At 47.0% G+C, this 26,864-nt stretch overlaps 1 protein-coding gene across 1 annotated transcript in view; it reads left to right on the top strand.

The window, feature by feature from the left end:
- The window catches only part of RALGAPB (Ral GTPase activating protein non-catalytic subunit beta), a 128,253-nt gene extending 102,330 nt beyond the window's left edge, over nt 1–25,923 (top strand). Inside the window, exons 24-30 of the mRNA XM_065414235.1 lie at nt 5,754–5,919; nt 7,785–7,907; nt 10,306–10,442; nt 14,629–14,737; nt 15,158–15,236; nt 22,202–22,350; nt 24,964–25,923. Coding sequence (XP_065270307.1) covers nt 5,754–5,919; nt 7,785–7,907; nt 10,306–10,442; nt 14,629–14,737; nt 15,158–15,236; nt 22,202–22,350; nt 24,964–25,157 — 957 coding nt within the window. The 3' untranslated portion in view covers nt 25,158–25,923. The remainder of the gene's footprint in view (nt 1–5,753; nt 5,920–7,784; nt 7,908–10,305; nt 10,443–14,628; nt 14,738–15,157; nt 15,237–22,201; nt 22,351–24,963) is intronic.
- Nucleotides 25,924–26,864: the final 941 nt, after the last annotated feature.

Here is a 26,864-nt window from a genome sequence, read left to right as displayed (position 1 = left end):
CCCAACCAGCAGTCTATAATTGTGGGGTCAGTTCTGTAGACTTTGATGTTTGGTGGTAGGGTAGGAGGCCCTGAGCACACTGTTTCAGACTCTGTAGTGCTAGTACCCCTAATTATCCAAAGGTTTTGGGTATTCCCTGTGGTCTTCCGGTAATGTACTTGATTTCCTGAATCACCTAACATGCACTAAGTCATGGTGATCAAAGACAAGTTAATAAAAAAATGGGTATGACATGCGTCTGACGAAGTGGGTATTCACCCAGGAAAGCTTATGCTCCAATACATCTGTTAGTCTTAAAGGTGCCACAGGACTCTCTGTTGCTTTTTACAGATCCAGACTAACACCCCTCTGATACTTAAGGATAAAATGTAACCCCTTCTCCGGTGTTATCCAGTGCTAGCCTAGATGAGTGGCTGAGCCCTATCTGCAGAGGGACAAGCTCAGAGCGAAGACCAAGTGAAGTTATTGCCTCTGAAATGCTAGCTGGCTGACATTACCCAGTTGTTTTTACTCTCTACAGCAAGTGAAGGGAGCTCTTTGAGCTAGCTGGAGAGGGTTTTTTTCTGTTCTTGGGGGGAATTTACCCCCTTCAAATTTGTTGCTACTGTCAGGTTCTGAGGGAGGACAGGTAGCAGCAGCACTGTTGGCCCCCCCTCCAGGTGAATCAGCCCTGCAGAATAAGGGGCCAGGATGGCATACAACTTATTCCTCTCTTCACCAGCTTCATTAAAATTGTCCCGTGGTTTGTCTTTATGGTGGCCATATCCTCTTTTCAAATAGCACAATATAAAATTGTTTCTGTAGCCTTAGATGCACATGTCCCATTTGCAGCTCTGACTCCTTCTCTGATTGCACCCCCACAAGTGTTAGGCCTCATACAGTTTTTCCTTTCCTGGGATGGAAACCTGTGATTCTCCCACTCTTCGATTGTGTCTTAGGCTACAGTACCCTGTGCGTTAACCGTGTTTGTCCAGCAGGTCCAACTGGACTCCCTCTCTAAAGTTTTTCCATTTTGGAGCGTGTAAATAGCAGTAAATCAGTGACTCCAAAAAGCTTCTTAAAACGAAGTATTGTTTTATCTTAACCGTAGGAACAAAGCATAATATAAGAGAAAAGGTTTTGAAACAACAAAGGCCTACACCAGGCCTGCACAACATGCGGCCCTCGTGGGCTCACTGTGCGGCCCGCGGGGATTGAGTAGGTGGGCTCACTGTGCGGCCCGTGGGGGGGTGAGTAGGCAAGCGGTGGGTGAGGGAGGGGGGCTGAGTAGGTGAGTGGGCGGGCTGTGGCGGGGAGTGAGTAGGCGAGCCGGGCGGGTGGGGGGCTGAGGAGGCGAGCGGGCAGGCAGTGGTGGGGGGGCAGGTGAGCCGGAGGGGTGGGGGGCTGAGGAGGCGGCGAGCGGGCGGGCAGTGGCGGGGGGTGAGTAGGCGAGCCGGGGGAGGAGGGCTGAGTAGGCGAGCTGGGGGAGGGGGGCTGAGGAGGCGAGCAGCGAATCGGTGGCTGACCTGTTCTACTGATCTGGTCTAGCTCCCATCCCCTCTCCCAGGGCCGGCTCCAGGCACCAGCAAAACAAGCAGGTTCTTGGGGCGGCACATTTCTAGGGGTGGCATTCTGGCATCAGCCATCATAGGCGCCGACTCCGGGGCATGGGGAAAAAGTGCCCCGCCGCCCCAGCTTGCCTCCACCTGCTCCCCTGAGCACGCCGCTGCTGCTCCGCTTCTCCCCCTCCCTCCCAGGCTTTCCGCGCGTGAAACAGGTGTTTCGTGCAGAAAGGCTGGGAGGGAGGAGAAGCCGAGCGGCGGGGGAGGTGGCGGAGGTGAGCTGGAGCGGGGAGCGGTTCCTCTACCCCCCCCCGTTACTTCCTGCGCCCCCCCACCCTAGCTCACCTCCGCTCCGCCTGCTCCCCTCTCGCCTGAGAGGGAGGGGGGAGAAGCAGAGCGGCGGCACGCCCCGGGGGAGCAGGTGGAGCGGAGATGAGCTATGGCGGGAGGCCCGCAGGAGTTGGGGCAGGGGCGGGGCCAGAGGGGCACAAAAAAGGGGGGGGGGCGGCCAACATTTTTTTTGCTTGGGGCGGCAAAAATCCTAGCGCCGGCCCTGCCCTCTCCAAGGGTTGCAGCTGTCTGGAGGTGCCTGCCTTCCACGCCTTCCTCATTCGCAACTCATTCATTCAACAGGGCCATTGATTACAAAGTGGGGGAAAGATCTTATTCTACTTCTAGCAAAAAGACATTTTTCTTTTACCTTAATTATACTACCTTAGGGGGCCGCTATAACAAATTACCGAGGTTCAATACTGCTGTTTCAGTGGGGCGGCGCTGGGGAAGGAGGATTTGTTTCCGCGGGGCAGGTGGCACTGGGGTGTGTGTGTTTCGGCAGCTCTGGGGGGATTGTTTCCGTGGGGCGGGTGGTGCTGGCGGGGGGGGAGTGTTGTGTTTCGGGGGGGCTGGGTGGCGCTGGGGTGCGGGGTTGGCGGCGCTCGGGGGGTTTCGGCCCTCAGCTGTTTTCTTTGGAGTAATATGGCCCTCGCCGCTTTACGAGTTGTGCAGGCCTGGCCTACACCATCCTCTTATGGGGACCCTGCTAGGTGTAACTTCCCTTAGACCCCTCGCCTCTAGAGTCAGGGTTCACCTTTCCCCTCCCTGAGAGTCTCTCTTAATTCAGGCCAAAGTTCTCTTCTCCTGTATTTTCTGAGCCCGGTTAAACCAGTTTGGGTAACTCAGCAGGAGTGTTTGTGCGTGGGGGTGAGGTGGAGGGGTGGGGTAGTAGTGTTAGAGTCAATAGTCTCGGTTGTTTGCTGAGGGGCAGTTATCTGGGCTGTTGTCCTCCTTCTTGCCCACATTTCTTGATCATCCTGCTATTGAATTAACCCAATATGCATACAGTACACATTCCAAATAAATGTGTTAGTCTCTAAGGTGCCACAAGTACTCATGTTCTTATTCCAATAATCAGGTCACATACAGTATTCATGGACTATTACAGAACAGCGTTGAATCTGTCGTAATGCACAAAAAGCATCTTATACTGCTGTAGAACACAGCACCATACATACGCAACAGTGTCCTTGAAAATCACTGATATGAAAAGTACCCAGAAAAAACATATTGTTGTAGTAGTGCTATGGAGGCAGAATAGTAAATTGAAGTAGTAATGAGCAGCATTATGTGCTGGCATATGGTAGGAGGTTGTAATCACCTTTATCTAAATATATTATTTAATTTTGTGGTTGGTTTTAGGCAAGCATGCAACCAGTCCAAACTGTGGAATATAATTGAAATATTTAGGAATTGGAAAAACCTACACTTTAAGGAAAAATTAGCTTTCACTTGAGTCTGTGTACAGCTTCTGTATATCACTTCTCCCATGGATTTATAGGTACATATCAGCAATTTAACGTGTATTCAGTACTCTTTGAAAGTAGATTATGCAGTCTGAATCAGTGTAAGAACAGGTTCTATGAGAAACACATTGGGTAAACAGCTGCATAAAGGTACACTAAAATAGGACATTGCTGAGAAACAGTATGTTACTACATTGTTTTTCAGAGGTCTATCTGTATCAAAAAAAATTTTTGTGGGTATAGTCCATATGTGGTAACAGAACCATTAAAATACATGTAAAGTCTGCGTCATTAAAACCTGATCTTCTGAGTTTCATTTGCTTGCCTAGTTGTGGTATGCAATAATAACATTAGCATGCTTAACTATAGTAACTCCACATACACAGGGAACCATCCACATGCATGTGCAAATGTGTGCTCATCTCTATATCTGGAAATGTATGCACAATTCTGAAAATCTGGGCCTAAACAAATCTTGAGCTTTCATTAAAAGGAAGCACAGTGATAACAATGTATTACCAGATGCTACACACTTCAGACAACTAACAGTTTTCCAACCTGACTGGTCTTGTGTCCCGTCTTTATGGGCAGCGTTATTAGTACCCGTGATCTTCTTTCGCCTTTTGGTAGGGCCTCATGTATGATGTAATTATGTATCCAGGCAAATGGAAATGGCTGCATAATAGCTATTTTTTTTAAATAGCCACGTAGTTATGCTCCAGAATGTAAATTTTCCTTAAAAACATCTCTAGCCTTATTTAGAGCTCTGAAGATCAGCCTTTCTGATGTGAACGAGAGAGAAATCCATTCAGTTGTGTATGCCTGAGTTTGCAGATGGCCCCAAACAATACTCCTGAGACTCGTGAACTCTCTCATCAATGAGGCTGAACCATAACACTGAATGTTAGCATGATCAGCAGCGAGATAGTTAATGTTAACAACGCCCTCAGTGTAATGTGTGTATCTGTTGTTGGATAGGGTGAAATGGGGCTCTCGGGATGGGTGGGTGCAAGGTGGCTCTTACTGACACTGTAAGCACTTAGTTCTGGTTGTACAGTCCCTAGCACACTGGGGCCCTGTGTGCTAACGCTGTATGAATACTGCAGACCCTTCTTGCTCCAAATTTAAAGTCCTCTCTCCCACATCCCAAGAAGGTGAGAGAGATGAGCTGCTCCCTCTTCAGGATCAAAACTCATAACTGTTTCCGATGTGCTAAACAGCACAAGTGCCTCCTACCCCTTCCTGCCTGCAGAAGCTCCACTGTCCCTATACACTTTTCAAAACCTCCACCTGGCCTCAGTGATACCTAAAATGCAGCTCTTTGTGTGTTCTATACAAAACCTGTGGAATTGGGCATGGAGGGGAGAGTAAAACTGAACTCAGACTCAAAATAACAAGGCGTGGCAGAATTAGATTTTTATGTATAGTTTTGATGGGATAATATCAATGTTTATTTTTAAGCATTTGTAAAATAGATTTAAATTTTCACAGTTGCACAAAATTATGCATTTTCAGCATTTTTATAGTGTTTTCTTTATTTACATTTTCAGTTGCGGGCAAATAATGGCAGCAGACATTGAGATTCAAAAAAGTTAAACCTTTATAACTATTAAAACACACATTGTCAACATATCAAAATACACAACGTAAATATCCCTAAATCAAACTGAGTTCTCAAGCACCATTTTTCTTACTTTGCCTGACTGTAAATTTCGATGATCATCTATGGAAATACTTTTTCATCAGTTTGTGTGTGTATGGTGAAAGTTTACTGATTTAAAAATCTAATCCTTCCAAGCCTAAGAATAAGCAAGGAACTTCATACTGATAATACAGCACAGGATCAGGAGGAGAGAGTGAAGGGGACAGGTCTGTAGCTCCTGCTGCATTCTTTTCAGTCTAATGTGCTGTGTAAGACATGGGGCCTTGCCTTTACATCACTGTTCAGGTTTCATCCAGGTCAGCAGAGGTTAATTGGCACCGGACATCTCTCTGCCTCAGTCCTGCAATGAGATTTGCATAGAAAGACCCCAGAACTAAATGAGGCATTGTGTTGGCGCAAAGGTCTGTTCTTGATGCGTTCATTGCAGGATTGGGGCCCTGGGGCCTGTCTGGAATGAGTGGGAAATGTCAGTGTTGCTCAAAACAAAGCAAAAAACTCACCAACTTGTAATTGGCTCCCTCAGTCTCAGCAAAGGGAAATGAAAGAGTCAGGGAGACTGAACTATTGTCACTCATAGAGAGAGCTTCTTTAAAACCAGACTGAGGAACCTGAGTAATGTGGCCACGGCTGTACTGCTCTAGGGATGACTAGAGGACGTTTTGTCAGCACCACATTTGCTGTACAGAAAAATTCAATGAAAACTGCCTCCTCCAGCTTTCTGTTCATATTGTGAATTGGAATATGTTGCAGATTCTGAAGAATGTAGAGTCTTCCAGAAATGTTCAGCCACACTTCCTAGAATTCTTACTATCTCTTGGCTGGGCCGTAGATGTGGGAAAGCACCCTGGTTGGACTGGGCATGTTTCAACAAGTTGGTCCATTAACAGTTGCAGTGATGAAGAGGGACCCGAGCAAGGTAAGATTTGGTACTTGTTTAGTGAATTGTAACTCTGTAGCTCTTTCAGAATGCATAGTCTGTTTAAATTTCTTGCTTCAGGATGTACTAATTACTTGGACTACTTTAAATCTTGTTTCTTTCCGTATAAGTCTGCCTACATTTGCTAGTATTTAGTGTACAGCTTTTATTATACACAAGACTTTTTTTTTCTTTTTAATTATGCTATTTATTTAAAGTTAAGTCTGAAGTGCACAAACCTGAAGTACAGAACAATAATGGTCTTGTGTACTGTTGAGAGCAGATATTGAGTCAGGTCAACCCTGCATCCATGCCTGTTCAATATTTTAATTAACAATCTGGAGGGTGGAGTGTAATGTGACGTGATACAAGCAAATATTCAGGTAGAATCAGAGGTTTGACATGTGTCTCAGTGGACAGGATTAAAGTACTGTGCGACTTGAGAAACTGGCTGTAAATCTATTAAATTGAGATTTGATCAAGATGAATTTAAAAGGAATAGCAAAAATATAGACTAAGGTAATATTGGCTACTCAGAAGTACCATATAGGAGTGTCAAATTCATTATGATGCAAGGATCCTTGTTTGTTTATTTATTCCTGGTTTATTTATGGTCCATTGGCCAGGATATAAATTCAGGACTTCATACTCCCTTAGTTCCACAGCAGACTCCCACACTGATGTCAGTGGGTGTTTGAGGAGAGAGCAATGGGAGAATGCACCCTATATGTAGTAATTATGTTTAATATTTAGTCCTTTTTTGTAACATTCAGTATAATTCAGTGAAAAAATTGCTGCCTTTAGGCCACTGCTGTTGCTGCCCTCTCTCTCTCCTCCTATTTTTCTTCCTTTTTCCTTCTTTGTGAGAGTTCTTTGTTCTTCATTCTGCTCTTCTTCCCAGCAGCAACTCTCACTTCCCTGCTGGCTTCATTCCCATCCATTTTCCTGTCAGCTCAAATGATCAGCAATGCAGTGTGGAGGCTGAAGTATTCTTGGGCTTTAGTGTTGGTGCTCCAATGAGATGATTGGAGAACGTGGCAGTTCACACCCCTCAGAGCTATTGTATCAGGCTGTCCGGAGACTTTGGCAGACATCGGTGTGTTGGTTTACACTTGGTTCACCTTTGGAAGGGTTTCTTTACGACTATGAGGGCTCAAAGCTTTTTTAAATGTAAAGGCAAGATTCTGGGGTGCTTAAATGTCATGAGAAGCACAAATACATCCTCCAGGCTGGATCTGGTCTGTGGTCTATATGTCTGACAGCCCTGGTATAGAGCTTAGATGAGATGATAACTGAGTGACTAACCATGCAGTGTTGCTGCAAAAAGGCTAGTATGTATATTGGGCTGTAGTAATAGCGGTGTCACACATGCAGTGTCAAATAAGTGAGGATACCATTCTGCTCTGACTAGGCATTAGCTGGAATCTTGAATTCCAATTTGGCCACCACATTTCTGTCAATAGAGATAAATTGGAGACCACCCGTGGAAAGGAATTAATGATGAAACGCGTGGGAAATGAGTGGGCAGGTTTAGCGAGCTGAGGGCATTCATTCAGAGGAGGAGACATAGCTGCCCACAAATATCTGAGGGGAGACTGCAATATGGCCATGGATTAATTGTACTCTTAGTAAGCAAGTACAGAAGGGGATAAGTAGGCAACTTAAAGATTGCCACGGCTGTGGTTGTTACACGGTAATAACTAGATTTGAATGTGCACTTTGGCTTTCATCTTAACTAAGTAACTTCTTTCTTTTACTCCTTTATCCCAGTTGAGTCCTGGTGCTTGCAAGTCCTTTACTGGTGAAGTGCATAAGGAGTTGTGAAGCGCTTTCTTTTGACTTAACTTTTGTTTCTTCATTCTCAGATGAAATCGTTTCTTCAGAAGACACCGGAGCGAGCATATTCAATGGGCAGAAGAAGGTTCTGTATTATGCTGATGCCCTTACAGAAATAGCATTCGTTGTTCCCTCCCCAGTGGAGTCCTTAAGTAAGATCACTGTACACGTGCCATGTGTACTTTAAAAACACTTTGTTTACATAGCCCTTCTTTGACCCAGAACTTGATTAACAGAGATAATGTAACATTTATGTTACTGGTGCACCCAGAGGCCCCAGTTAGAAGCAGAGCCCCAAATACAGATTCTTGACAACATAAATGTAGTGGGGGGCAGGGGGGAGAAGAGTCAAATTAGCAGTGCCAGTTGTAAGTGATTTGTTACAAAATTGGTTCCTAAAATGTATAATTAAAGAAATCCTGATGTGGGAATAGCATCTATTCCCTGCTCCTTCATATGATGGAGCCTAAGCCTTGAATTGCCACTCAGGTTTGCACTGCAGGAGTGCAGTCTCTTGAGCTTGTCGTAGAATAGCGGATGGCACCCCCTGCACTGTGGCTATGATTCCAATATGCACCTGTCCGCTGAGCTAGTGAGTTCAGAACAGCTCCACAGGCAGTGGACTGCTTTGTGGGGGTTTTCTTGGATAATGTGCCCCTAGGACACGCATGGAGAAATACATGCTTAATTATGTGCTCCAAGAATTAGAGCATTTGCTAACCCTTTACCCCAAAATATGCAGTGGAGTCACTCTTGGATCAAAGGATGGCTGTGCTGTTGGCTGCACCGCCAGATGTCCCTCCCCTCCCCTGAACACACCTTGTCTCTTAGCTCCCATTGGCCCAATCCCCAGCTTCTCTCTCAGGGGTCCCTTTAGATCTCTCATCCTGCCTGTTCCCACTCCACTGGAGTATGCATACATATGCACACTCTTCCCTCTCCACCCAAACCTTCCACCCCATACCCTGCTAACTACAGTTTCACCTAATCCAGCTACCACACAAACCAACCCTGCCCATTCCATCCAGCTGCTTCTCTGCTGCACCCCAGTACCCAGATGAAATCTCAGATGAATTCAGAAATGAGAGAATGCTAGACTTGGAGGATGAGAAATCGTATTGCATAGGAAACATGAAACCTAATGGGACATTATCAAAAGCAGACCCCCATACCTAGTGATCTTAGCTTCTCAGTTTCTAGAGCTCCCAGGCTCACTGGCAGGGCATTCTCTGAGAGGGGCCCAGGATTTTAGAGCTCATGCCAATTCACCACCCTCAGACTCCTAAATAGGTAGGTCTCTTGACCTTTAGATTTCCAGTGAGACCTGATCTGTTGGGATTTATATACAGCATTAAAAGTATCTGGATAGGCACTAACTCTGTTTTATGTAAATCTAAATAAATAGTGAAAGAAAATCCTGTATGTGTTGCAAATACGATTTGCAATGTCAGAACAAAAGGTGGCAAACAGACTGCTAGCTTTGGTCAAGTTTCACCTACATTTTGCTGACCAAAGTTTTGAATGTAGTGAATGGTCTCTCTACCATCTGGGAGATGAACTCTTGCCACTCATGGCTGGTGAAAAATGGAGGGGGGGGAAAGAGAGCGCTTGGATCTATTGTTAACTAGGATTGCTAAGGTCTCCTGTTTTGTGAAGCCAAAGTGCCAGTCAGTTTAGAGTCTGCTCAAGATACCATCTTTCCTGATGTCAAGTGCTGTCTACTTCCTCCATGTCTAGAAAACTGCCAAGGAAAAGGGCGGATGACCGGGTTAGCAGTGACTGGCTAACTTTACTGTCCTCTAGATTCCTACAGTTTCTCTGTCCCTTATCAGTCTGGCTTGAGACCTGTGCATAACTTCAAGACTGCAGAGAAATCTATGGTCGTTGATCACCTCCTAATGAAGGACAAGGGTCATGTGTCATGGTGGTCTTATTAGATTATTCAACAGCCTTTGTTTTTGTTGACTGAAGTGTTGACTCTCTGTGGGACTGGCTGGGGTTGCTAGGATAGCTAAGGGTTTGTCTACACTACGCAGCTTTTAGCGACAAGGCTGTGTCGACACAGCCTTGTTGCTAAAAGTCAGCGTGTGTGAACGCTCTTTTGCGGTATTTTTGTCGGCACTTTTGCTGACAAAATATTTCCAGCCCCACGAGCGGCATAAGCTTTGTCAGCAGGAGACCGCTGTTGTTCACACTGCCGCTTGCGTCGGCAAAACTTTTGTCTTTCGCGGGGGGGGCTTTTTTAAGTACCCACGAAAGACACAAGTTTTGGTGACAACTGTGCAGTGTAGACATACCCTTAATGACACACCAGCTAGAGGGCTCTGTAAAAGGCAAGTGCTTCTTTGAAATAAGCTTTTGATATTTTCTCTTATCTTTCTTCTTAACACCCTTTGTTGGATTTGGAATGTTTTTTCCACCCAGTCCCATTTTTAGCAATATGTGTAGCCATGTGCTCTGAGTAATCATGGGCATATTTAACTTCAGAATCTTAAACTTAGCCTTTTTTGCCAGAAGGAAAAAATTCTTTCCTCTTCCTTTGGCTTTCAGCTGATTCATTGGAAAGCAATGTCTCAGACCAAGAAAGTGACTCTAACATGGATCTTCTGCCTGGGATACTAAAGCAGCCATCTCTGACACTTGAACTCTTCCCCAATCATACAGACAATCTCAATTCCTCGCAGCGGGTAAGGCAACATCTCATTTGCAGCAAAGGGCTGTATTGTGTGCAAATTGTTATGTTTCTAAACAAATACAGAGAAAATACAGTACATGGTTATAGCCCTGATATTTGTAATCCAGCTTTTTAGTATTTGAAACTCTTCATCAATAGGCCTTAGTGATTATTAACAGCAAACTGGAGTCTCTGTTCTGATTTTATTGACGCCCACAGTTGCAGTAGCAGTAGGAGATTGCTGGGTCATAGTATTTATACACATATTTAAAACCCTGCAGGTAGATTAAATATTCTAACCCTTGGTGTACATCCCAAAGTCCTGAAATATGTCCAAAGAAAATTGGCATGCTGTTCTTATGAAACTGGTTAGACTCTAACCCATTTTCTAGAAATTCAAAATGGACCGGTATGTATTGAAATTGCAAAGCTTTTCCCACCTGCTCTGTTTAAAATCCCATGTTAGTTACAGTACATGTGTAGAGTTCAGGGTGCTGAGTCCTCCTGCAGCAGCTGAAATTACAAGCATGGAAGAGTTCTGTTTATGGTGGGTACAGAACCAATCCTGTCATAACTTTGTAAGTGAAGGATTTTTAGAAATTACACATTCCTTATATGAAACACTGGCCCAAAATCTAAACGTACATTCAGTTACTGATTTGGGACCTTAACCATTTTAAACAAAATTTCTTGATTCTGCTTTAAGGTACATATTGCATTAGCTGATAAAACGTATGATGTAACTAATTGCAATTGCCTTCCATGTATATTTGTCAAGGGAATGTCTGCAGAGAACATTTCTTTATGTAAGGCAGTATCATATGAAACTTCCATCTTTAAGTTGGTCTGACTTCAGTGGGCCCTTAGGGCTCTAGTACCCTGAGTCAATGAGAAGCACAGGGACTTCAATCTGACATATTTATCCACTTAAAAACAAATGCCTGCTAAACATGGCGCTTTGTGAGTACCTCATACAGAGAGCTTGTTGTCGCTACAGTAACTAAAGCCTGGAAGCAGATGCAATTCTTCCTTGCCCTCTGGAGGCTCGTCATCCCAGGGGGGATCAGGGCAATATGAGGAGGAGGAATATGTCCTTCCTAATGAATAGAGCTGACACTTATTCTGATCCTAGAGTTAGGAAATGCCCACATTTGTCCTCATTCCACACACAACCAGAACAGGAGGGGATGGGGACAGGCAATTTTTTTACCCCAACTGTACTAGTTGTTGTGTCAGTGTACCAATTCTGTCCAGATCCAGTCGGCTTAACTTATGAGAACTTGACAAGGTAACAGGCTAGAAGCTGAGGTAAGTGATTGTTATATTTATTGCAGCATATATTCCAGGGCACGAGTCTTGGCCAAACTGGCGCTTAGGTAGAGACAGTAAGCAAACATTATAGTTTGTGTTTTTTAAAACCATTAGAAAGCCAGGACATTCTAAGTTAGGGTTAAATTTTGTTTTTCCAACCCTAAACCTCCAGTTCTCTTCAGGTGATATTGCATCTCCTCAAGGACTCTTGAATTTGACAAGTTTGAAGTTTCCTGACCATTTTTGAGAGATAATGTGACCAAAAACATCAGCGTTGTTTTCAAAAACGTGGATCTTTCTTTTAAATCTCCAAATATCACAAACAGCCTGAAAACTTTGAAAATAAAAGCACATGTTCCTTGGCTAAACACAGCATGTGCAAACTGCCAGGCCCAATTAACCTTTTAAAGGTATTTGAAGGGGAGGACTAGAATCAAAATGCGCTTCATAAAGCCCAGATCCAGTAATCTGATCCATGTAGGTAGTAGAACCCCATTGAAGTCAGTAGAGCTCCTTGTGGCTGCAAGGGTCTGCCAGCCTGCCTGCCCACCCACACAGATCAGATTGCAGCACTGGGCCCTGAACTAGCTGCTACCATACCAATGGAGAGAAGTCTGAATGCCTATGACCAGGGACAGTTGATCTCTGGCAAGATTATTCCTGACATTGCCTGTTCTGCATGGCACTACCTGCTTTTAGATTCTCATACCCCAAACCCTTATTATGAGGTCCATTGATCAGTATTGTCTTGATGCTGTTGGATGTATTTCTATAGAAAATCATTAACCCCTGCCTATCACAATGGGGGATCAACATCTGCCTAATGCTACTGTCTAAAAATAATAGGGTAAAAGCAGTGTTCATATTGTCAGATGATCAGTTATCCAAATTAGTGAGACAGAAGACTTTTTGCATGTTTTACACTTGCAGCCTTATTACGATAGAATATCCTTTCAAATGAAGGATTACCAAGATGTGTCAGGTTTATCCAACTTCACTAGAACAGGATAATTCTGGTACAATCAACAGTGGTAAGATTAATGTTGACAACTAGGCAATTATATCTACTAGACTGTGTGTTGTTGCAGTGACTGAATACACATATCTCAAACCACTGGGAAATAGCTGCCAAGGAGAGCCTGAACAGTACTTCCCAGTGGCCGGTCACAGACAAGTATAGGTCGCATGACAACCAGAGTGTGGCACATGATAGGAGAGGGAAATGTGAAAGACTAGCTTGCTGCCAAGACCCCCTGGTGATCTTGATGCTTATTGCATGAATACATGGAATATGCCCATTTTACTGCCTTCTCTCCTTTGTGATCTCAGTGTAATATTGCAGCTATGCTACCAGCTGCTCCAAGTATGATGAGAACTCTGCCGCCACCTCCAGCTCATGTGTCTGCAGATTCCAGGCCATTGCTATCTCCATTTACATTTTGATGACTGCCTAGTGCCTTCAGGAACCCAAAGGGCTAGATACTCTTGCATAAAAATATAGGTTCCCTAAGAAACACAATTGGCAGGTAACCCTGGGGAGAGAGCGCACACATACACACCAATTGATGGAATTTTCCAACTGGCTGCCTTATGTTTTCCTTGCCCATAACTTAGTTCAGAACAAAATCTCTTCTAATGTCCAAAGCACTCAATGGCAAATGACAGTTGGGCACCTGACTTCCTTTGAAAGTCAATGGGCGTTAAGAGCCCAATTACCTTTTATGCATTTGAAAATCTCCCCCTCCGCTGTTACAGGGCTGTGTATGTATCTGTTTGAAAGGTTAAAATAAAACCATTTAGGTTTGATAGGTGAGAGGTGTCAAACTTTTTTTATTAGGTGTGAAATATTTTTCATATCACTCCTTTGCCTTCCTAGCACCTTCATTATAGGATCTTAAAGTACCTTAAAAACCTTGAATCTCACTTTGTCTCTGAGCAATGTCCTTGTACAGTGGAATCAATGAGGCACAAGAGGGTAACTTGAGCTAGTGGCTCAGACAGTAAGAGAACTAAAAAGGTCTGATGCCCATTCCCCTGCTCTTCCTTCCTGCCTTCCTCCACACTTCTGTGGTCATACTGTAGTGACTAAAATAAGTGTGACTACCTTTTGCTTCCATTAGCACGGCTGATCCCCTGTAGCTATGGGAAAAGGAGCTGGATTCTGCTGTACACATCATCCCCAGCGTTATGAGCTACGTTCCCATTGCAGCATCAGATTCTACCTTCCGTTACTTATAGCTGTGTCTGTCTGTTTTCAGTGGGGCTGAACACGTGTAACTGATGCAGAATCTTTGATGATTCATGAGCCAGAAAGAACTCTGGTCAGCTTTCAATTCCAGATTGAGTTTGCAGTAGAGGGAATTAAGAAAAATCTTGTCTCAACGACTCCAGAGCAAATTTGCTGAGTTAACAAATAAAAAGAAAGATACAGTGCTCCATTGCCATTTTCAGAGCAGCATCATAGCTTGTGGGCTGCGAAGAATGATGTGTAGGCTTCCATAATAGCACAGGAGTATGTCACGGTGTTTATATGCATGAACCAGGATGTTAGTTCAGTTGGTTGACCTCAGACAATAGCAACAAAGTAAATGGAGAGATGTTCATCAACAGATTTCAGTGTTAACCTCCGAAGCAATAAAAATAAGTGTTATAAACCAAGTGTGGAAAAAAAACCCAAATCATGGCTCATAATTGGCTGACAATTACAGTGCAGCTGTAGCCTAAACAACAACAGCTCCATCTTGTGGCTGTCACGTGTGCTTCCTAGCAGTGCACCTCTTGTCTCTCTGATGTCCAAAAATGTCTTTTAAGAGTGACTACAGTATTGTTGCTTGTTTAATTTAACTTTCATTATTTTGCAAATGCCACTCTACTCTTCTTCAAAACAGCTCAGTCCTACTTCCAGATCAAAGAAGTTGCCTCAGGGCCGGACCATTCCACCAATGGGACCTGAAACCAAGGTGTCTGTGGTCTGGGTTGAACGTTATGATGATATAGGTGTGTAGAACTTCTGCTTTTTATAATGAATTAATGTAATAGGGCCAGTAACTGAGTTATATGTGAAATATTTTATTAAATAGTTTTGTTTTTAGGTACACCTCTACCTCAATATAACGCAGTCCTCGGGAGCCAAAAAATCTTACCGCGTTATAGGTGAAACCACGTTATATTGAACTTGCTTTGATCCACCGGAGTGCGCAGCCTTCCCCCCCCCCCTCCCGGAGCACTGCTTTATCGCGTTATATCCGAATTCGTGTTATGTCGGGTAGTGTTATATCGAGGTAGAGGTGTATATAGTAGATTGTGATTTACCACTGTAGTTTGTATTTAAATTATCTAAACTTAGTTGTTTTGATTTCTGTCCAAATTTTTATAAGTGAATACTTAACCTGTACTGTAAACCTCTTTTTCTTCCAGAAAACTTTCCCCTCTCTGATCTGGTTTCTGAGACCAGCACTGGTGTAGAAACTACATCAAATAGTAGCACTTCCCTAAGGTATGACTTTGAATTTCTTTTCATTACATTTTCTCTACTTTTTGCGAGCAACTGAATAGTTCCTGACTGGCTACATTAGCTTTCTTCAGTTTTTTTAAGACAGCTGCATGAGAATGACGTTAAAGATGCAGTCTTGTTCAGAATGATGCAGTGAGGCTCTTCAAGTGGTTTTCCAGTCTTCCCTTTTCTCTTTTTCTGGCCACTAATGTAAGGACTCTTCTGTTGCAGGGGTTAGAACATGAGACTGGGAATCAGACAATTTGGGGTTTTCTCTCTGGCTATGTGACTGGCCATCAAAGCCTCTCGGCCTCTGTTTTACTCACTTACAAAATGGCTTGAAACTTATTAAATTGGTGTCTGCAGCACTTTGGACTCTTGTGATAGAAGGAGATAAAGTGCTTTATTATAGTTGATCCCCTCCCTCCCCCCATTCTTAAGTACAGATCATGGGACAGTGGAAACCCTTACGGGTCAGGCTCACAAGCACCTTTTTGCTGGCATCCTAAAAGGTTGTGGTACTTCCGACAGCTACATGGTGTACAGTATGATTGACCATCTCGCACAAAGAAAAGCTTGTTCTTCTTCGAGTGCTTGCTCATATCGATTCCAATTAGGTGTGTGCGTGCCGCGTGCACGATCGTCGGAGAATTTTTACCCTAGCAACACCCGGTGGGTCGGCTGTGGAGCCCCCTGGAGTGGTGCCTTCATGGCGCTGAATATATACCCCAGCCGACCCAGCGCCCCCTCAGTTCCTTCTTACCGCCCATGACGGTCGTTGGAACTGTGGAGCGCGGCATAGCTGTCCTCTGCTCTCCCTAGCTTTTACTTCCCGGTTTAGATATTGTTGTAGTTATATAGTTATAGATTTAGTGTAGTACAGTATTTGTTAGTTATAGATTTAAGTTTATAAGTGAAGTTAGCGGGCTGGAAGGGGTCCCTCCCCCCCTTCCTCCCGGCGTGCTGCCCGGGCTCATGCCCAAGGCTCTGGGCTTTAAGCCGTGCTCAGCCTGTTCGAAGCCTATGCCAACGGGAGATCCCCATGACTCTTGTTTTAAAGTGCCTCGGGGAGTCTCACCAGACCGAAAAGTGCAAGATCTGTAAGGCTTTCAGCCCTCGAACCAAAAAGGAGCCGGACTTTAGACTCAAACAGCTCCTTATGGAGGCAGCCCTCAGCCCGGACCCTCCTTCAGCACGCCATGTTCCAGCACCGAGTGCCTCGGTGCGCAGTGCTCCGGCGGCGACTTCCAGTATTGCACCGCAAGGAGACGCGGATAGAGTCCCACGGCACCGGCCTTCACCAGCACTGCATCCACCGCAAGCACCTTGGTGCCGGTCCCTGTCCCCAGGTCAGAAGAGACCTCACAAACCGGAGGGGACTGCCTCCCAACAACAGGCACCGGCACCCCCCTTACCTACCTCGGATGCGCGTCCGGGACCGGAGCGACCGAGGATACAGGCGCTGATATCGGCACCGTTGACTCCGGCACCGGCAGAAGGTCCACTGAGTCTGGCGCGGACTGGCTCCCTGACCCGCACCGTGGTTGAGCCCTGTCTTCCATTGACGCCGGAGACGTTTGCGACGGCGAGGGACGTCATTGCCCTTACAGAACCGGCACCAACTCAGGCTACGGTACCGCATCCCACCCATGCGGTGCAGTCTAGGGGCAAGCCAGCCCTATTACGTCCACCATCTCCGAGCGTGGACTCTCGGCACCGCTCCCGATCTAGGAGTAGGTCCCGGCGCCGCTCGCAGTCCCAGCACCGTTCTCTATCACGGCACCGGTCGTACTCACGGCCCAGATCTTCCTCCCGGTACCGTTCCGCCTTGCGGCACCGCCCCGGACCTTGGTACCGTTCGGACTCCCGACGCCGCTCCCGGCACCGGTCAGAGCACCGATCCTGCTCGAGAAGCTGCTCCCAGCACCACTCCCACAGACGGTCTTCATCGCGATTCAGGTCTGGATCTCGGTACCGGCATGACCGTCGGCACCGTTCTCGATCCCGGTACCGCTCCCCGGCACCGCGCAGAGACAGTTCTCCTGTGGGCCAGCACCGTTCGGCACCGTTCCCAGGGGAGTCAACGCACGCACGCTCCGCACCGCCCTGGCCCTCACGATCTGCCTCACGCTCTTCCCAGTCGGACGGTGCCTCCCGCTCAGCCTATCCCGCACCGGACCAAGCAGCGGACAACCTGGGTCACTGGCAGGATGAGGCCGAAGACCCTAGCGAGGAGCCTGCACAGTGGTCTTTCTGGACCCCATGGGCTTACTACCAAGCCCAAGGGGTTCCACCTGCGGCCTCCCGCTCAGCACATTCAGACTCCCGAGTACCGGTGGCCACATCAGTCGTCTCGTCCCCCCCCCCGGGGGTAAGGAGGCTCCTTACCCACTCCTACGCAGGCCCCAGACCCCGGTACAATTGATCCTGAACATCAGGACCCCTCGCAATTGGACCCGCCACAGGATCCATTAGCCTCGGTAGCATCTTCTCCAGATGAGGTGGTGGCGGGGACAACAACCTCAGGTCTCTTTCCCCCCCCCCCCCGCCCCCGATAGACCTACATGCTCACCAAGACCTTTACGTAGGGTGGCATGTAACATGGACCTCCAAGCAGAGGAGATAGTGGAGTTGGAGGACCCGGTGGTGAGCATCCTTTCAGCTGACGCCCCGTCCCGGGTAGCATTGCCCATCATCCGCACCATTCAGGCCAACACCAAGACAATATGGCAGACCCCTGCCGCTATTCCCACCTGCCAGAGGGGTGGAGAGGAAATACTTTGTTCCCTCTAAGGAGTATGAATACCTGTATACTCACCCTCAGCCGTGTTCACTGGTGGTGTCCTCAGTGAACGCAAGGGAACGGCATGGTCAACAGGCCGCAGCGCCCAAATCTAAAGACGCCAAGCGCTTCGATTTGTTTGGACACAAAATTTACTCAGCGAGGGGCCTACGGCTCAGAGCTGCAAACCCAACAGGCGCTCTCGAGCTGTTATGATTATAACTCGTGGAACTCCATGGGTAAATTTAAGGAGTTGATTCCACGAGAGTCCAGGGATGAGTTTGGGGCTTTAATGGAAGAGGGCAAAAAGGTGGCTAGGACCTCCTTACAGGCCTCTCTTGATGTAGCAGAGACTGCTGCTAGGACCCTGGCGTCGGGCATAGCTATGCGACAAATCTCCTAGCTTCAGGTGTCTGGCTTACCGCCAGAACTGCAACAGACCCTGCAGGATCTACCATTTGATGGGCAGGGCCTATTCTCGGACAAAACGGACTCTCGGTTACAGAGCCTAAAAGACTCCAGAACCATCATGCGCTCCCTGGGGATGCATGTCCCAGTTACCCAGTGCAGGCCCTTTAGACCACAGCCTCAAAGGTTCTACCCTTCCCCTCGTCCAAGGCAAGACTTTTACAGAAGACGTGGACAAGGTGGTAGAAGGAGATCCACCGGCCACCAACCCGGTCAGAACCAAGGCCCTCCTAAACCATCGTCAGGGCCCAAGCAAAATTTTTGAAAGTGCGCCCGAGGGTGGCATACTAGTCACCACCCAGAATCCTTTCCCTCCATTTCGAGATCGTCTCTCCCATTTCCACCATGCGTGGTCCCTTATAACTTCAGACCAATGGGTTCTTCGCATGGTGGAAAGGGGATATTCTCTCCAATTTCCCCCCACCCCCAATCCTCCCTCCCCATCCCTCTTCAGGGACCCCTCTCACGAGCAATTCCTTATACAGGAGGTCTTTACGCTCCTGTCCATGGGAGTGATTGAGGAGGTTCCATTGGAGCTAAGGGGCAGGGAGTTTCACTCCCACTATTTCCTAATCCCCAAGGCAAAAGGGGGACTTCGACCCATATTAGATCTGTGCGGACTCAACAAATTCATGGTAAAGTTCAAGTTCCGCATGGTCTCATTGGGGACCAGTATCCCTTCCCTGGATCCTGGAGACTGGTACGCCGCCCTCGACATGAAGGACGCGTATTTTCACATAGCGATTTACCCTCCGCACAGGCGCGTCCTTCGCTTTGTGGTGAACCACGAACATTACCAATTTGCCGTCCTTCCCTTCGGGCTGTCCACGGCTCCGAGAGTGTTCACCAAATGTATGGCCGTCGTGGCAGCCTACCTTCGTCGTCAACGGATACAGGTGTTCCCGTATCTCGACGACTGGCTCATTCGGGGCCACACCAGGGAAGAAGTGCGATCCCACGTCCAACTCACCCTAGGCACGTTCCGCAAGCTGGGCATCTTTCTCAGAGAGAAGTCAACTCTGGAACCAACCCAGAGAATAGAGTTTATCGGGGCAGTCTTAGACTCCAGACTCACCTGCGCTCTCCTGCCAGACACTCGTTTTCAGGCTATCGCAAACATCATCCGCAGCCTCCAAAGCTTCCCGACATCCACGATAGGGACGTGCCTCGGCCTTTTGGGGCACATGGTGTCGTGCACTTACGTAACCAGGCATGCCAGACTTTGGCTCCGCCCGCTTCAGGCCTGGGTATCAACGGTGTATCGTCCAGGTCAGGACAGCCTGAACATGGTGGTCACGGTTCCGGAATCGGTCTTGACCTCCCTCAGCTGGTGGCTGAACCACACATCGGTGTGCGAAGGGGTACCATTTCACACCCTACAACCTTCCTTATACTTTGTCACAGACGCATCATCTCTGGGCTGGGGCGCCCACCTCGGGGAACACCAGACGCAGGGCCTTTGGACCGCATCCAAACTAACTCTGCATATCAATGTACGAGAACTGATGGCAGTACGCCTAGCGTGTCAGGCGTTTCGCGGTCTCCTACATGGCCCTTGTGTGGCAGTCCTCACAGACAACACCACGGCCATGTTCTACATCAACAAGCAAGGGGGAGCCCAGTCGTCCCCCCTATGCCAGGAGGCCATTCGCCTGTGGGAGTTTTGCATAGCCCACTCAATACATCTGATGGCGTCGTTTCTCCCAGGAGTCCAGAACACGCTGGCAGACCACCTCAGCAGGTCCTTCCAGACTCACGAGTGGTCGATTCGCCCAGATATCATCCACTCCATCTTCCGGAGGTGGAGGTTTCCCCAGATCGACCTATTCGCCTCATGCATCAGTCGGAAGTGCCAAGTGTTCTGTTCTTTCCAGGGGCGCTCTCAGGGCTCCCTGTCAGACGCTTTCCTACTGCCGTGGAGAGACCAGCTGTTCTACGCCTTCCCTCCATTCCTGCTGGTCCACAGGGTCCTGCTCAAGCTGCGCAGGGACAAGGCACGCATGATTCTGGTCGCTCCAGCATGGCCAAGGCAGCACTGGTACACCACACTCCTGGAGTTGTCGGTAGAGCCTCCGATCACGCTCTCGCTGTGGCCGGACCTGATCTCGCCGGACCACGGACGACTCTGTCACCCCGACCTGCAATTGCTCCACCTTACAGCGTGGATGCTGCATGGCTAACTCGGGCGGAGTTACTCTGCTCACAATCCGTGCAGCAGGTTCTGTTAGGCAGCAGGAAACCCTCCACACAGGCCACCTACTTAGCCAAATGGAAGCGCTTTTCCTGTTGGTACGAGCAGCGCGCCATGCCCCCCTTGCAAGCGTCGATACCACTTATACTGGACTATCTCCTATCCCTAAAACAGCAGGGCCTGGCGATATCATCAGTCAGGGTGCACCTGGCAGCTATCTCGGCGTTCCATCCAGGAGAACATGCTTCCTCGGTCTTCTCTAACCCAATGGTCATCAGGTTCCTAAAGGGCTTAGACCGCCTATACCCACAGCTGCGTCAACCGGTTCCGACGTGGAACCTTAACCTGGTTCTCTCCAGGCTCACGGGGGCCCCCGTTCGAGCCAATGGCTACCTGCTCACTCCTTTACCTATCTTGGAAGACAGCCTTCCTTGTAGCCATCACTTCAGCAAGGTGTGTTTCTGAAATCAGAGCTCTCACGTTGGAACCTCCGTATACAGTCTTCCATAAAGACAAGGTGCAGCTTTGCCTCCACCCTGCCTTTTTCCCCAAGGTGGTATCAGCTTTTCATGTGAACCAGGATATCTTCCTCCCGGTCTTCCATCCTAAGCCGCACGCTACGCGGTAAGATCAACGTATGGACTCTCTGGACGTGCGCAGGGCCCTCGCATTCTATATCGAGCATACGAAGCTGTTTAGGAAGACGACTCAACTCTTCGTTGCAGTGGCTGACCAGATGAAAGGCCTTCCGGTCTCCTCGCAACGTATCTCCTCTTGGATCACGTCCTGTATTCATGCTTGCTACGACTTGGCCAGTGTCGCAACGCCACGCCTCGCCGCCCACTCCATGAGGGCTCAAGCCTCCTCGACCGCTTTCCTGGCCCAGGTTCCAATCCATGAGATCTGTAGAGTGGCGGTTTGGTCATCCGTTCATACCTTTGTCGCTCACTACACGTTAGTACAGCAGTCTAGAGATGATGCTGCATTTGGCTCAGCAGTTCTACACTCAGCGATGTCTCACTCCGACCCCACCGCCTAGGTAAGGCTTGGTAGTCACCTAATTGGAATCGATATGAGCAAGCACTCAAAGAAGAAAAAATGGTTACGCACCTTTGTAACTGTTCTTCGAGATGTGTTGCTCATATCCATTCCAAATCCGCCCTCCTTCCCCACTGTCTGAGTAGCCGGCAAGAAGGAACTGAGGGGGCGCTGGGTCGGCTGGTGTATATATCCAGCGCCATGAAGGCGCCACTCCAGGGGGCTCCACAGCCGACCTACCGGGTGTTTCTAGGTTAAAAATTCTCCGATGATCGTGCACGCGGTGCGCACACACCTAATTGGAATGGATATGAGCAACACATCTCAAAGAACAATAGTTACAAAGGTGAGTAACCGTTTTTTTTATTTACAAACCATTTTTGATTGTCCTTGCTAAGTACATTGTCTCCATTCCCCTTCCCCTAAATGTTCTCTCAAAATACTTTCTCTGTTACTAATTTAACAAGTGGTTTGTTTGTTTTTCTTTAGATCAACCACTCCTGAAAGAGAAGTTCCTGTAGTTTTCATCCATCCCTTAAACACTGGGTTATTCAGAATAAAAGTGCAAGGCGCTACTGGGAAATTCAACATGGTCATCCCCCTGGTGGATGGAATGATAGTTAGTAGGCGAGCTCTTGGTAAGTTCTGTTTTGTGAAAGGGTATATATGGGACCTAGTAGAGCCTTTGCTACCTGACTGTTCAGTGATTAGTCTGTATTAAAATACGAATTGGATCCTTCCCAACTGGTATGAGATACTTTTGACTCAGGAATAGCTGCTGAGTTTTCCTCCTGGCTCACAGTGAGTGGAGGCAATCTGCCTGCAATCCTTCAGCAGAGGGAACAGTACATTTAAATTGACAAGCACTTTATCCATGCTTCCTGGTTTGGAAACTTTTTTGTCACTTTCACTTAGTGCAAACAACAAACAGTGGTGTGACCGAGGCAAGGGGCGCAAACACCGAATAAAGAGAGAGGCGGGAAAGGGGGCGGGAGAAAGACAAGTGGATAAAGTTGTGGGGAAAAGATTTAAGTGGCTCTAATGTTGGTGACTCACTGAGATCTAAGAATATGTCTACACAGCCTGCAGCAGTGAGCCGCTTAGCCCAGGTCAAGAGACGTGGGTAACAAGGCTCCCGTTTGCACTCTAAAAATAGCTGTGTAGACAGTGCATTGAAGTTGTGGCTCACACTGTGAAACCAAATCCCTCTCTGGGCCCCAGAGCCCAAGCTCCAGCCCAAGCCGCAACTTCAACACACAAAAATACCTACACAGGTATTTTTAGAGTGCTAACATGAGCCCCGCTAGCCCGAGTCTCTTGACCCTGGGCTGGGAGGCTTGTTGCTGTGGGCTTTGTAGATATCCCCGAGACAAAAATGTAGTCAGCTACCAAAGGATACATGTTAAATACTCCCTTGCTGAGTATTTTGTCGCAGTGTGTTCATCCCTTCTAGTCCGGCTCCAAGATACAGGGGAAAGCTATTGAGCTTCAGATATTAAAAAAATCCTCTCTCCCTAGCATCCCAGTAAATGTTGCCTTGTATTTCCAGAAACACTTAACACTTTTCTTTCCTATCCTCGTGGATGGATACATGGCTATGTCTTCGTAGATATCTGCACTAATGCAACTTCAATGAAAAGGAGGCAGGGGAATTCCATGCCACTGACTGTGTTTTCAAAAGAACACATTAAAGCGCAGTTCTGCTCTGAAAATAATTTGGGGCTCTAGCTTTGTTGTTTTTCAGTTACTTCAGGTCTGATGTGTTCAGTTCACTGGTAACAAAGGTTCTGTAGGCTAAATTAGGCCATTGGTGATACCTGTGCGATCCTATTGTCTTTCAGTGAGTTTGCACAGATGTAACTGATTGTAATTTACTAGACAATTCTGTTGATGATGCATAAAACGGGTTAGAATCAAGATCACTCTCCCAGAGCTATGCTGGCTTTGCAGTTGTAACAGGAGTGTAACAGAAGTATGACAGAGTAAACCATACTTTGTCTCTAAAGTTAGCAGATCTAGTTCTGTACATAGCCAGGGAGCAGAACAGCAAGAAGAAACCGTGTTTGCAGTGATTTCTTATTGCTGAACCTACACACGAACTTGCACTGAAGTAACAAAAGTGTTCATTAAAACACACACTGTTGTTCAGTACAAACTGGTGTGTGGGCTCTATTTCCAAATAAAAGTGGCTGAAGTCTTATCAACTTCAGTTAAATTAACGGGAGCCCACACACAGACTTATCCTGGAATTAAATTAGTTTTAGGAAACGGATGTAGCTGAATAGGTGCATGTTTGTGTGTAGGCCAGTCCTTAGAGTTGGAACACACTAGATGTTAAGGGTCTGATTCTGTGCTTTGCTAAGTCTCCACTCAGACTGAAAAGTGAAGGGTCCTTTAGGGAGCCAGCTATGGCTCTTGGATTCTCTGCCAGGCCCAAGCCTAGTTGAGAGCACACTGGGGCTGCTCTAATGTGTGCCAGATGGTAGCAATCCATAAGGACACCTGGCCAGCTAAGGATAGCTGGGGTAGGAAAGCACACCCAGCATGCTCCTCCCTGTGTTGGGGGCTGCAGGGAGGGTGGTGTGAGAGTTGGTTAGCCACGTCTCCTCCCACTGCAGCTCCCCCATGCTGGGGGAATACTCAGGTAGAGGAATGCAGTCAGTCCCTCCCAATCTTGGTTCCTCTGGGGTGGGGTGGCCCAGAGAACTTGGCCTTAACAGACTTAAGTTTTACACACTCTAGTACTTTCATTCTCTGCACTGCCATGCGAAAGAGCTGGGCAGGATTGCAGCTCCCCATGACTCCCAGGTGGGCCGACATGCTGTAGAGGTGGTGCGTTCAGCCCCTTGGGACTGGGAGAGCCGGACAGGCAGTATGCCCCATCACTAGGGGTGGCTGAGACTCAGTTTACGAACTACTCTCTCTTGCTGGCCAGTCAAGGAATAGCAGATGTGGTCCTTCATGCAGGCCCTGCTTCAGCCAAACATGGAGCCCAACAGGCAATCTCTAAAGCATTACATTGAAAATTTGCTTTTAAAATAACGCTTAATAACAAAGAGGCCTCTTGGTTGTGATTCCTCACTAGCTACCCTTTAACAAGGGTCACTTACCCAGAGCACTGACAACAGTTGCCATTGGGCTCTAGCTGGGACAGAGCCCAGATTGAAATGTCCGTCCTCAAGCTGGGAAAGCAGAGGAGGAGAAGTGGGATTGATTTTATTTAAACTTAGCACCACTTTTTTCTCTTTCAGGTTTCTTAGTGAGACAAACAATAATAAATATTTGTCGGAGAAAGAGGCTGGAAAGTGATTCATACAACCCTCCACATGTCCGCCGAAAACAGAAAATAGCTGACATTGTCAATAAATACAGAAACAAGCAGCTGGAGCCAGAGTTTTATACCTCACTTTTCCAGGAGGTTGGGCTCAAGAACTGCAATCCCTAGACCAATATCCTTCCAGGACAATTAGATCAGAGCTTGGTGGCTACAGTAATTGAAACAGTTAGACAACCAAAAAAACCCAAACCACCCTGCAAAAAAATCTCCCCCTCAGTCCTCCAGAGTAGAGAGAAATGACTCAGTGGATACCATGCAGGAGGAGTCAGGAATGAATAGGCTTTCAACCTTCAACATCCTAATAAGACCACATCTTTGAACACAACTCCATGTCCCCTCCACAAGAGGAGGCAGAAATTATCCCACTTTCACCATTTAAACATTTTCCCATTCTGTTAGAAAAAATATAGCAAGTATGTCTGAGAGAGGCTTGAATGCGGCCCTGACAGCTTCCCGAGTTCAAAGAAAATTACGGGTTCCAGGTGTAGGTTCAGGAACTAACAGTTGGGGCTTCCTTCCTCGCTGCTCCAGGAGATTCGGTTCAAGAACTAAACCTGAGACTAGTTCCTTACAAGACCAGAAATCAAGAACATGGTAGCTGGGATATTAACTTGCCTTGTCCACTCACCCACCTACAACCAACCACTGCATTCCACACCAGTCCTCCTGGATACTCGAAACATCATCTCTTAGCACAACCTTCATTCTCACCTAATTACAGGAAGGAACAAATAAATATCTCATCCAGTGAGAAGGACGCACTGAATACAGACCTCCATCTCTGCACAGGGGGATGGAAAATGAAATACAGATAAACCTGGCCCCCACATCTGAACGAAAGGTGTCTGAGTACACACATGCACAAAAGAAGAAAGGAACAGAGTCATCTTCCCTTCACACCTGCTGGGGAAGAGAGACCCCATCTCGGAGCATTAACCATCCACTGTAAGGAGTTAAATAGAAGTTCTTAAAAATACCTCCAAACTCAATAGAAGAGACTTTTCTGACCAAAAGCATTCAACTCCTATAACAAACTGAAGGAGAAAAAAGTTAGTTCATAAACATCAAGTCATGAAATCCATAGCTCAAGTGCTGTGATTCCATAGTTACCTCTCAATAAATTCCAGAATTACTGCTGGTGATCAGCATGACTGAGTTTTATGCATATTTACACTTCTACCAGGCATACACACAAAATCTGAGATTACCTTACTTTCAAGAATTTTTTTCTACTAGATAACCGAGTTGTCTTGCAGTCGTGTATAAACAAAGCTAAGGCATTAAGGTCTGTTGCAAAATGTCACTCGGTTTTAATACAATTTGGTTTTATGCCGCTAACTAAATAGCCCATTATAATGGTTAAATTGCCTGCTTGCTTACCATCAGATCAAAAATGACTGTCTCCAGAAAGACTGTTTAGAGAGCTGTATGCACAAGGACTGTTCCAGGAGCCGTGTTACTGAGTGTGGTCCAGAACATTTGCTTTACTTTTGCTGAAATGATTTGGGGGCTTGCCCATTAGAGAATGTTTAACTCCTTGATATTTGTGCAGGGGTCAGACTGCTCCTCAAACAGTTAAACTAGGCCTAAAGAACAATCACCCGCCGAATTCGCTTTCTTCTCCACTCTGGGATGATCCAGGCTTCCACAGCCCGTTTAGAGTGACTATTGCGCAACTGGCTCATAATTCAGCATAAAATACTATAAAGACGCTGTGCGTTTAGTTTGTTCATCTCAAGTAGTGGCTACTGTTTCTGAAAGTGGTTTCCTTTCCTAAGGACTGATTAAAGTGGCCAGTTGCCCTTTACAGCAAGG

The sequence above is a fragment of the Emys orbicularis genome, chromosome 12 (assembly GCF_028017835.1).
Source record: "Emys orbicularis isolate rEmyOrb1 chromosome 12, rEmyOrb1.hap1, whole genome shotgun sequence".
NCBI classification, from domain to species: Eukaryota; Metazoa; Chordata; order Testudines; family Emydidae; genus Emys; species Emys orbicularis.
This window is presented reverse-complemented; position numbering and strand designations above follow the sequence as displayed.